This window comes from Melozone crissalis, unplaced genomic scaffold (assembly GCF_028551555.1).
Source record: "Melozone crissalis strain CALT ecotype California unplaced genomic scaffold, PUWL_Pcris_2 ptg000004l_1, whole genome shotgun sequence".
NCBI lineage: Eukaryota > Metazoa > Chordata > Aves > Passeriformes > Passerellidae > Melozone > Melozone crissalis.
This window is the reverse complement of record NW_026535782.1, coordinates 13,496,731-13,509,381: the sequence shown is the minus strand read 5'-3', so window position 1 is coordinate 13,509,381 and position 12,651 is coordinate 13,496,731. Positions and strand designations below refer to the sequence as shown.

At 36.3% G+C, this 12,651-nt stretch overlaps 1 protein-coding gene across 2 annotated transcripts in view; it reads right to left on the bottom strand.

Moving 5' to 3' along the window:
- Positions 1-1,757: 1,757 nt before the first annotated feature.
- Positions 1,758-12,651, bottom strand: part of POT1 (protection of telomeres 1) — a 59,543-nt gene continuing 48,649 nt past the window's right edge. For both annotated transcript variants that reach the window (XM_054275169.1, XM_054275177.1), the window contains 6 exons: positions 12,356-12,561; positions 10,965-11,100; positions 7,976-8,070; positions 6,399-6,490; positions 4,158-4,263; positions 1,758-3,170 (listed from right to left, as the gene is read on the bottom strand). In XM_054275169.1, the coding sequence (XP_054131144.1) occupies positions 3,058-3,170; positions 4,158-4,263; positions 6,399-6,490; positions 7,976-8,070; positions 10,965-11,100; positions 12,356-12,561 (748 nt within the window). In that variant the 3' untranslated portion in view covers positions 1,758-3,057. The remainder of the gene's footprint in view (positions 3,171-4,157; positions 4,264-6,398; positions 6,491-7,975; positions 8,071-10,964; positions 11,101-12,355; positions 12,562-12,651) is intronic.

The window sequence follows — 12,651 nt, the reverse complement described above, 5'->3', positions numbered from 1 at the left end:
AGACATGCCTGGAGTTTTCACTGGATCTCAGTATACCAGTATTAACTCAATCTACTGTTGGTTCAGATTTTGACTGTATTAAAATACATATTTCAGTAATTTAAAAACTATTAGAGTAGACATTTGAAATTTTATTAATATTTTAAAAATTGAAATCACACACCTGGTCAAGAAACTCACCAAAGGAAATAAGACTTTTACTTGTAAACAATGGCTAAAACTCATTGCTGCTCAAGATGCTCACCTTCCAGAAACCAGAGCCTACAGGTGCTGCACGTCCAGGACACAACAATCTCAGGATTTCACCCACCAGTCACACACTCACAGCTCTCAGCACTGACCAGCACAGGTAACTAAGGTCCAAATCTCCAAATCTTTTCAGTGACTTCCACTGCCCCATACAAAGGCCACCAATGAGAGCCATTTTAAAATGTCTGTCCAGTAATTCCTTTCTATACAGTGATCCTTACTATGAACAAATTTGTAGTTATTACTTTCTTTCCACACAATGTATTTAGAAACAGAAACATGTACATTTTAATCCAATAAACCATTCATTTGGAGGATTATGTTGGATAAGGCTACTGATGACCAAGTTTTCACAGTTATGAAACCGAAATAAAAGTCAAATACAAGAAAAACTTCATTATTTGGAGAAATCTTTATTAAACATTTTAATACAATATTCAGTAGTAAAAAAATATGCATTTTTAGAGTTTTTAGGCAGGGATCTCAGACAAGGCATGTGGTGAAACTGATTTATTTTACACTAAAGTTCAAAACACCTTTTTATTTATTTTTTTATGAAGACATGTTTAGAAAAAATGTACAATATCAATATCTTTCACAGTTGCTAACGTTTTCACATCCTATATAAATAAAAGCAAAAAGATTCCCTTCAATTGAACTCCTAACTTGTGAAAACATTTGGGTATGGCCAGTGTCCAAAGTTTTATAATATTCTTTTGTTGTAATTATTTTCTGCTGATGCAATTATGCAAAAATTCAAGAAAACATTCTTAAGTCAGTAGACTGATAAACTGCGGGATCAATTCCAAAATATTTTGCGGCGGTGCGTATGTGGCCACTAGGGCAAAGTCCGGCTAGCTGGTGGTCTGTGGCCGACACCCCAACCGCATGGAAGGCCAACCCCCTTTGGCGTCCTGGCCTCAGGCTGGGTTGGATTGCGGATTGGATCACATGGCGCTGAAAGGACGAGGAAAGGAGTCGCACACCTTGCTGGGGGTGAAGGTCGGTTTATTGGATGACACGGAGGCACCAACCAGGGAGGACACCAACCAGCAAAATGGCCCCGAGGGGCAGGAGAAGCAAGGTTATAAAGCCTAGGGTGGATAAGGGAGGGATTCCCAGCAGACCAATAGGGAAGGGTATAAGGAGGAACTTAACATGACAGGCATACAAAAACATCCAATACATACAAGGTAAGGGAGGGGCCCCGGGACCACAGCCAACCACAACCCCCAGAGAGAAGAAGGTTCTCGAAAACTAGCAGGAGTGGGGGGTGATTGACTGGGCCCAGGGAGGAGAAAAAGTTTACTTATAAGGAGAAATAAGGGAGGAGAAATTACATAACTTAGCTAACTGACAGAATCAGTGGCAGGGGTTACCATAGCAACAAAACTGTCAGGAGGGCTATGGCGGGAAAACTGGGGAGGGCAGAACCATTTCACATTACCAAAAGGGGGAAACTATACATAAAATGGGAGAGCAGAACAAGAAATTTATGAACACACTACAACAATATTTTTATTTTTTAGAAATTTTTAAAGGAAATATGCAGTCACCACTTTTAATATTGGTTTCCCCTATACACAGATCAATAAAGAACAATATACTGGCTTATGACATATAAACCCAGTGTAATTTTTACAGAACAAGAAAATTACCAGAGGATACATGATGAAATTTAAGACAAATTGCATAATCTATTAAATGGCCCTCAAAAATGAAAAAAATAAAATGTCACCTACTATCTAAATAATGATCTACTTACAAATGTTGCATCTTGCTTCTGAAATTCTTTAAAAACAGCTGCTGTAAATACTAAGTAATTTTGCTCTGATGGAAAGCATTTGATTTGACAGGGATTTCTACATTAATTATCCTTAGAGAATCATGTCCTGAACTTGTCCTAGAGACTTCTGAATGCAAAGTAAAACCACCACATAGCTTTCTAGTCCAGCAGAATTTTCAATCCATGATAGCACCAGATCAGTTCTGTATCTCCAAATTTAGGCACACAATCTGATTATGTAAGATGGAAAGGCAGATCAAGCCTTTGAAAATACAGATCCAGCTAACAAACATGCTGACAACTTTGGTACTCAACAAGGCACCCCAGAATCATTATCATCTACCAAACATCAATACTCATTTTGCAATTTTACACTATCTTACTTTTGTGATTGACTTTAATTTTAGTGATAATCACTACATAGCCATGTTCACAAGCCCATCAGAATCTAGAGTAACTGGTACATGCAGCAGTTACCTGAGTGTTACTAACAGGAGAAGTTTGCCCAAATGTACACATCAGTACAAAATCAAAGGATTCTCTAAAAACCAACCTCCCTGTCAAACTGAGAACAGTAATATTGGCTTTCACAAAGCAGTCTGAGTTTACTGAAGAGCTCTGTATATCTGCCTCTGGTGATGTAATTTAATACAAAAATGAACACACAGCATCATCCTGACTACATTTTTCGGAGTAAACCTCACAAATTTAGTGTAACCTCATCACTGCCTTTCTAAAGGATAAACGGAAAGTAGATTGCTTCCACCAACCTCAGCCAAGCAGCTTCCAGTGAAAAGCTTAACACCTCCACTTGCCTTAAGATCACAAAGTCGTGTGCCAGGAAAATGGCAAACATATCAAAGTATAATTCCCATTCCCATTCATACATAAACAAAAAATTCACAAAAACAAGTTGAATTCCTAAGAATGGAACAAAGATAATTTTTTTTAATACAGTCTCTGATCCCAGCCCCCCACAGAAACTGAGTCTTACTGGATTATTTCCAATTAGCAACACATGACTATACAACATCTTCAGCAACTGTGGTGTCAAAAATTTGGTAACAAACTTGATCTTTCACTGCGTCTCTGACATTATAGGACTTGATGAAGCATTCCAGCCATGGCAAGTCACCTACCAACAAAATCCAAATTACTGTTCAATATTAATTTCTAATTTTTATAGAAGGCAAGTATAACTTGAGCAAGATATTAACTAGGATATCCAAATGTATACAATAGTTAATATGAAGAAAAATTGTTAACTTTGAAATTTCAATTGGTATATTTTAAGTTTCCCAAAAGACCTGAAATGGTGTTCAGTGACAGTCTTCCAAGACTTGTCCTCCCTGCACCAGCTCTCCACAGAACACCTGGACCCAGTAGTCATGCCACAGTATAGAATACATATATGTAAAGACTTTCCAACAATAAAATTTCATCTCCATGTGTCTCAATGAGAAAATCCTTCACAATCTTTATTACAAGACAATTATTTTAAGTATGGCAAAGACTCCAGTGTGATTGCAGTGGTCACTGACAGCCATATACTTGGAGCATGCTCTGGAGGATGGAGCTGCATCACACACCCATTTACCTTGGACATGTGTAATTTGGGCAGAGCTACTTTCTGCCACAACACATGCACTGCACAAAAATCTCTGTAAATGGATTTGGATTAAGCATTGCTCAATTTCCATGGATATTTCCCATTGCAAGGGATGCTTTAAGTCAGCATCAAAAGCAGGATATCACCCAAAGAACGTGCTTTGGGAAAACGGAATTTCCATTTTCCCTAACATGCTGTGACATTCAGTATGAGGTTAACTTCCATATGAATACAGATGGCATGTTAGTGGCTGCACAGGCATGGCTGTATTCACACACCACTGCATGCTACATGAGAATTTAATGACCCATTTATTTTCTTTCTCAAAGGTAGAGTTAATATGAAAGACGTGCTTCAGAACAAATTAACATGAATCCTGCTTTCAGGCTCCAGCATTTTCCTGTATGGAGTTTTGCCTGTGCCTAAGTTGAATTCTGTGAATTTTCATATGCAATAGCAGATTGAAAGACTGCTTTCCTTCCCACCCCCCTTTTAAAATAACAGCAAACTGACCTAATTTTCTTCCTGGAGGACAGAGTGCATTCATGGTCATCTGCATCTTTTGCTGAAGAAAATTACTAGTTAAGATTTCAGAGGCAGGAATTTGGAAAAACTTCTCCTGAAAGAGAACAGAAGAATATGAGGTATTGAAAGAGCTGTAAAAAATCATTAGCTAGAACCTTGATTGTATGTTCTTTAAAATCAGGTAACACAACAGAAGAATAGTATTATTTCAACAATCTGTTTAGATCAGAAAAAACCTAAGCTGTCTGAGAAAATTAATGCTCTTTTTTTTCAGTACCCTTGAGTATTTAGGGACTACAGCCAACCAGAAAGCACATGTCAGTCTCTATACATAACTGGCAGATATTCCTCATGATCCTCCACAACCAGACAGTATCAGACAATGTTAGGGCCAGAGAGGACGGCCAGTTCCCCTCAACAGTCCCTCACATCCTGAGAGGAACAAAATCACTTGAAAACAAGGGGCACTGCAAGCTGGCTTTATATTTGTGGAATTCTCTTAGTGTGAGTTTCATTTGCTGGCAGTTTTAGAAACTATGGAAAAAAGGCTTATATTGTGGGGTACACTTCTGAATGGAGACAGAAAATAATAAACAGAACTTTAAAATGTTAAATAAACATTTTCTGTTTATTTTAAAACTACATATATTAAGCATGACTGAAAAACCTCTAAGTTTGTTCTTTCTAAGTTTGTTACCTGATTTTGGATCTCTAAAAGCTCATAATCTTATAACTTCTCATAGTGAGCTAAGGTTTTTGGTAGTAATTTCTCATTATTGTTAAAAGATACAAATACAGAATAATCTGCCTCTGTATAATTTTTGTGTGACATGTTCAATGGCAATGATCAAAGTTAGTGGATAATCTAGCAGCAAAAATGACACAGATAACTTTATCTTCTCTTCTCTCTCTTCAGTCTTCTTCTGACTATAGAACTTTTTCATTTTTTTCCTTCACTGACTTTTCCTGTAAGGAGGGGAGGAAAGAAAAGCAGTGTGTTCCTATGGAAGCACAACTGGAAGCTAATGTAAAGCTGCACTTCAAAGCAGCCCAGCTCCTTCTCAAGTGGTGCTGAAGGACTGGAGTTTAGGCTTGGAAACTCTTGCCTTGTCTTTGAAGTACCACCAGCAGGAATGTGAGCAGCTGACGCTTCAGAAACTGTAGGTGTTTTCCTGCAGCTAAACTGTAGTACTGAGCAGTATCTGCTAAGAAAGTGAGCCACCCTGAAATAAAAATTTTTGGAATTCTGCATCAAGAGATGGTTTAAATCTTTTCCCCAACTTCTATTTACAGTTTTATTTTTCTTGATATAGAAAGGAAAAAGGACAGTAGAAGGAAAAGATGTCTGGCTGAAATGGGGATTGTAGTCTTTGATCTCCTTTGCTGTTAAAACACCATGTATTTTAAGAAAGAACATATTTTTTCCTGATATTATTTTTACTTACAGTATTAAAATAAACAAGGAAGAGTATTCTCTTTAAAGGTCCAGTCACAGTAATTTAATATAATGGCAGAATATGTGCAGATATATACACACTAAACAACACTACTGTGCAGAAAAAAGTCCCACTAAATTCTAAATTCTTTTTCTGTCCCATTTTGTCACACCCACATTGCCATGACAGGAAAACCATCCAGTCTTCAGTGTCTCAGGTAGCAGGAATGGGCGTAAGTTGCTTCAGAGAAAACTGAAGATAAGTTAATTCTAAGGTTAGTAAAGTAATTGAATAAACTACTTCTGAAATCCAAGATAAATATCTGTACAGATAGAGCTGCCTAGGGAAAGAGGGCATCCTTACCCCATGATCATGTGAAACAAAAAAATCAAGGATTACTTAATAGAGAGATTCTATTGAGAGTTAAAAAAAGAGGCAATGAGATTTTAAACTGATGCAGAAGTTAGCTACATAAATCCTGAAACATTCCTATCATTCACACAGCATTCAGGCTGCATAAGTTAACATTGCCAGTAAAAGAGGAATTCAGCCACAGGAATATACAAAAGTTTATAGAAATACAAAATAATCTATCTTCAAGCTTCAGTTTTGTCTTTATGCTTTAACATTCTATACTCTATACAGTATTAGCTTATAATATTGTAATTATTCCCACAAAACACTGCAGGTAACACAGAATGAGTACTTGTGCATATACATTTGCCATTTTAAAAACAAATAAAATCCAAACTCTCATCATCTGTAGAGTCTACCTTTACCTAGATTTACTTACATCATCAAAAAGGTATGCATTTAGTGATCCTGTTTCATCAACCAGTGTAAACTTCATAATAAAAACATACTGGAGCAGTTCAATACCTAAAACTGAAGAAAAAAAAATGTTATTTCTCTTAGAAGATATGCAAGGCAAACTGTAACAGCTCGAGCTGACAATATCCCCTTTTTAATAGTACCTGACTTTAAATACTGTCATTAGAAGTATAAATTAACAGACCAAAACATAGAGGCTCTGCTGTCTGACAGCAAAATGTCATTTGTCTCTTGGGGCCACACTGTAATTTTCCCAGAAACACTTTAATAGATGAGCCTATAAAAACACAAAGATTTTTAAGCACTTATTCCCATGCTAGTGAATAAAAAAGCTAATATTTGCTTAGATCTTAGATCCAACCTTAGTAGGATCCTCCTTTCCTGTATTCTTTTATCCAAGGAAGATTAAAGGAGAGGTGTTCCTAATTCGGTGGTAATAAGAATTCCACCTCAAAATGATCTTCTGAGGAAACCAGTTTATTTGGTATGATGTAAAAAAAAAGCTACCAGGCTTGTTCAGAAAAAACTTTGCTGGCAGTTCTGAATGTATTCTTGCTCTGCATCAGTTTTTTCTGGGTACACCTACTTGAACTGGTGGTCATTTTATGTTCAACTGACCTGACAGACTTGCAGGTTTATAATTTAGCCTCAAAACACAGCTGATAGAAGAAAAACATACATAAAACAGTGTAACTGTCAGGAAGCATTAATTAATACTGTTTTCATTTTGAGAATTAAATCTGAAGCTCTGTCTCAGAGATATTACTTAAATATTACTTCACAATTATTTAACAGGATACAATTATGAAAGTTTATTTAAGAAAATCACTGTATTGCTCAAATAGTTTTATTCTTTTAGAAAGTGTTTACCAACTTATATACTGCTAGATATTCCAACTTAATATGTTAGAACATGAATTTATAAATATGCAAATATTTCTTTTTATTAATGCGTTGTGAAGTTCTAAACTCCATTCCCATCATTTTAACACGCTGACTGCATATAGCAACACAAGGAACACATGAAGTACAGAATACACATAATTGTTGTGGAATAATTCCTTTCATTTGAGTATTATTTCTTGCAGACTCTCTGAAACATGACGTTTACAGAAGATAAGTCTAACTTGCATGAGTCATTAAATAAGACTGTCTTTAGTTCAGGTCAGAAAAACAGTATCTACAAAAGGAAAAGCAAGATTAACTTCAAGGACTACAAGAAGGTAGAGTTTAAAGGTAACACCTACAATCAAAAATTCCTGACTTCTGCACTAACCTAAGTGTTACTACTGATACCAATGGCAGAAGAAACTAGTCAACATTAAAATCTTTTAATTCATACTGCAATAGTTCCAAAAGTAACTATGTTATTTCAACTGGTATAAGGGGAATGAATTTTACAGCACAATATTCAACATGACCATAATTACATACTTTCTGTACAAAACTGCAACCCAGAACTGCAAATCAAACCATTTGACATCAACACTTCAGAATCAAGGCACAAAAGTATTTCAGGGCAGTATCATGTCAGCTAACCTTGTGCTATTTCAGTTGGCTCCCATGATGGTTGCTGTTCTGCTGAAATGGAACTTAGATTCTTCATAGGCTTTGGAGTTGAGCACTGCTTGCACCTAGCATTTAAAACAAGATATTGAGACTAACCAAACACTGATGTATTTGTAATAGAAAAAAACCAAAACTCTGCACAGAAAAAAACCAAAACACTGATTTTCTTACACTGTGGAAGTACAGAAGTATTTCTATTGCTGCTTGAAGTAACTATTTTACCAGACACATCAGCTTTAGAGCACAACAAAACTCTCAATGCTGTTTTTGAACTATCCATGACGAGAAATAGATCTGGCAGACTACTTCAGTGATTAGACAGGAATTAAACTGTACATCAAGGCTGAGAGAGCTGGGGATGTTCAGCCTGGAAACAGAGGGCTCTGGGCAGACCCTACTGCGGCCTCTCCATATATAAAAGGAGCTTATGTGAAAGACAGAGACTTTCAACCTGGGCTGTAGTGAAGAACAAGGAGCAACATTTTTAAACTGAAAAAGGGTAGATGTAGATTATGTAGAAAGAAGAACCACTTCACAAAGAAGGAGCTGAGGCACTGGAACAGGCTGTCCAGGGGTCTGAGGATGAGGGAAGAGACGAGGATCTGACTCCATGTTTCAGAAGGCTTGATTTATTATTTTATGATATATATTACATTAAAACTATACTAAAAGAATAGAAGAAAGGATTTCATCAGAAGGCTGGCTAAGAATAGAATAGGAAAGAATGATTACAAAAGCTTCTGTCTCGGACAGAGAGTCTGAGCCACCTGACTGTGATTGGCCATTAATCAAAAACAACCAACATGGGCCAATCACAGATCCACCTGTTGCATTCCACAGCAGCAGATAATCAATGCTTACATGTTGTTCCTGAGGTCTCTCAGCTTCTCAGGAGGAAAAATCCTAAGGAAAGGATTTTTTATAAAAAATGTCTGCGACAGTCCAGACAATCTGTGGATTCCCTATATCTGGAAATGTCCAAGATGAGACTGGATGGAGCTGAGCAACCTGGTGTAGTGCAAGGTGTCTGTGCCCAAGGCAGGGGGTTGAACTGATGAGAGGTTCCTTTCAACCCAAACCATTCTATGATTCTAAGATCACAACACTGCTGAACATATGTTCATATGCCACTACTTCTCACTTCGTAAAAGAAGTAATGAATCTGAACTTGTAGCATACTCTAAACCCATTAAAGAGTTACAGAAGAAATTTGGCTTTGACTATGTTGAGAATATTAACTAAGAGTTGCTAAAACAATCTATTTTATTCCTGGTGTATTTACACAATTATTATAAAATTACACGTGACATAGAAAGCTAATGCTGCAAGTGGGTGGAAATATTGAATAACTGTTTTCAAAGGTGCTCCCATTTACCTCAAGGAATGAAATTACAGAACAAAACTATTTGTCCCAAATTAAGCTTCCGTATTAGTATATTACACTTAGAGCTTGAAATATACATTTATTATATTTTAGAATTATATGCAAAGCATGTTATAAATAAAATAAAACTACTTCTGCTTAAGTGATATAAAGTCAAGTCACTTTTTTCCTTTAAAAAACCCAAACTCCAATAAACTAACTGTGAATTTTGCTTTTTATATTCAGTGTGTCTGTGTTTATTTTTATATATAAATGAATATACATGCAAATGCACACACATATAGAATCTTTTCTAGACTTTGCTAAGTATATGCCACTGATAAAAACATGCATGAAACATAGTTCTGAAATGTAAGGTACCTTCTTAAAATATCTTATAAACCATTTACTTTTATAGTCCAACCATTTGCCAAGAGAACAAGGTCTGAAGGTGAGTTGTGTATAGCTGGGGAAATATATGGATATGGATTATGAAAGTACTAGCAGAAATACTTTGTATTAGTGAGGATCTTGTCCCAGTAGGAGTATCCATATACTGCCTTTATTTAAAAAAAGCAATATCTGTAAAGGTCAAAACTATATATGACAGAGAGAAGCAATTATCTGTATTTATTTTATGGATAGCCCCTTATGGGAAACTTTAAGGTTCACAGGAAACATGGAATATTTCTGCACAGAAATGTTTTTACTGCCTGCAGACCTAGCATAGTGCCCCACTGCCTGAACTGCTGAGAGAGAGGACTCTGTAGTTTACACAGAGGAGATTGGTATTTCTGAGCTCAGTAGCTGCCTGCTGCTGGGCACTGGGGGAACACACTGCTGACAGCTCTCACTGAGCAGGAACATGGCATTGCATGGCAGATCACACAGACCAGACCTAGGTGTGGGTACTGTACTCCACAGCTTTGGAACTGTGGAATTCAGAAACCTGTTGAAGTCATGTCTACAGTGAATGACAGCCACCAACAGGTAAGGCACTGTGCAGTGCTGTGGATCACAGTAAGTTACAAATGGTAAGGAAATGCTGTCCAAAATCCCTTATTGCTTCCAAACCTCAAGCTTTCCCAAAACTAAGAGAGAGAATGAGTTGTAGATTGACAGGCTATTTAAATATTATCTGTTATATTGTGTATATATATATATGTGTATATATATATATATATATATATGTATATATACACATATATATAACCCCTCAGCATACAGTTTTAAAAACAACATATGTTTTGACTTCAGTCTAAGTGAGACCAGAAAATGGAAGATCTGGACTAGAAAGGTATTTAGGTACTTTGCACTCCATGTGTGTTTCCATTTCTACAGCACACTGCCCTGCCCACACACCACAGACAAGACTGAAACTGGAGTGCTGTGTAAGATTTATAGATCAAGAGCCCAACTGCAGTCAGCCCTTTGATAAGGCATTTCATCCCTGATGTCAGTTCTGTGGATCATGCTATGTATTTTACAGAGAATCTTTGGGTGAATTATCCCTTCAAGCACTGCAGTCTGAACTACTGAAGAAAATGCTATCTATTACTGCAACTAGTGAAATAGCAACAAATACTTTTAACCTACCCATAATATTTTACATTCCCTTTTAGAAGAAAAGGAGCTGAAAGATCTAGTAATTCAAGATCATCTTTTGTGGATCTCACAGGAATAACACATTTGAATCTTTTTGTAAGCTTCCAGATTTCTTTTAGTGTTCCACCTATTAAAAAACAAAAAAGCATGGTTTCTTAAACAGTAGTCAGAAATAAATTGAACAACTTACTCAGCTGATTTTCAGGGCCTTCAATAATAATTGACATCCCCTACCAAAAACTCAAAAAAAGAGTCCAATACCTTCTCACTTTTACTCAACAGCAGACTCAATTAAGAAACAAAGACATTTATCAAAGCAGATGCCTTAATATCTTCCTCATAGCTAACACTGTAACCAAGAGGTTGTACTTAGTTAATATCACTTTCATATAATTACTCCTATGATTTTACTAGCCATTTCTTCAGAAAAAAAATCAAAGCAACCAAACTGACCTTTTATATGCACATATCCATACACAGACCTACTTAGTTGCTGACACTTTAATATCTGAAAATAGATTTACCGAGTTGTATTGCTCAGCTGTTCTAGGAAAATAGAGAAGAAATAGATTTTTTTTTCTCAGAAAGAAAAGGTTATATTGAAGTTAGTTGGGAACATGTCAGAAATAAAGCAGCTACCAGAACTAATTTATTAAAGAAAAAAGCAGAAAACAGAAGGGGTTTTGTCATTGACCCTCACACAAAGGACCACCTGACTTACATTTGCTTATTCACATCACTACTTGAGCACAATTGCAGGCTTTGTTTTGAACTCTGAATGTTGCTATATGCAATTTATTATTTTTATTATATAAAAATTCCTCAATAGCATTCTTGTTAAATTGCTTTGTTTAAAAGTCAGTGGCTATTTCTCTTTCCTGAGGAAATCTGATAAAAACCACAACAAACCAAAAAAAAACCTCTCAGAGAAGCTCGATTAATCTGAAACAACACTGACATCCAGAGGCTGACAAATTTAATTGGAGGCTTGTATTACCAGAAGCCTTTCAAAACTTTCTACATCAATACTAAAAATAGGCTTGTTTAGAAGACTTGGCAAGTTTTTAAAACAGAACTGAAAAACAAGCACAGATAGCCAAAAAAACCCCCCATATTCAGATGTTCATTTTAGCATAATCAACAATAAACAATATTGGCACAGTTTTAAAACAGACAGAAGCAGCTTATAAGACCTTTACCAACTGCAATCTCCTGCTTGCACAACAGTAACTTATAGTTTCAGCTCAGTTTTTCTTTTCTTTGAAGATACCTTTATGATCATCTCTACTTACACTGAATACAACTTCAACACATCTTTGCTTTGTACATACACAGAGTGGACACAGCACTGTAAGAATCGGTGTATTTGCAATTTACCTTACCTTCTACCATTAACAAGGTGTCTTCAGGATGTTGAAGCATTTCATCATGCTTCACAAAATGGATGGCTATTTCCCTCTGTTTCTCCTCTTGTGTAGTCCATGTTACAGATTCATACCAGGATGTATTGTGCAATTCTGGGTTTGGGGCAGTACCAGCAGAGCCGTGTAAAATGAAGTCAAAGTCATCTCTATCTGGAACTTCTTGCCTAAAACCATTTCCAAATTGAGTAAGTATGTCCTAACAGCTTCTCCTTAGGCAATCTACTAACAAGGATGACAGTACTCCAAATAAATAT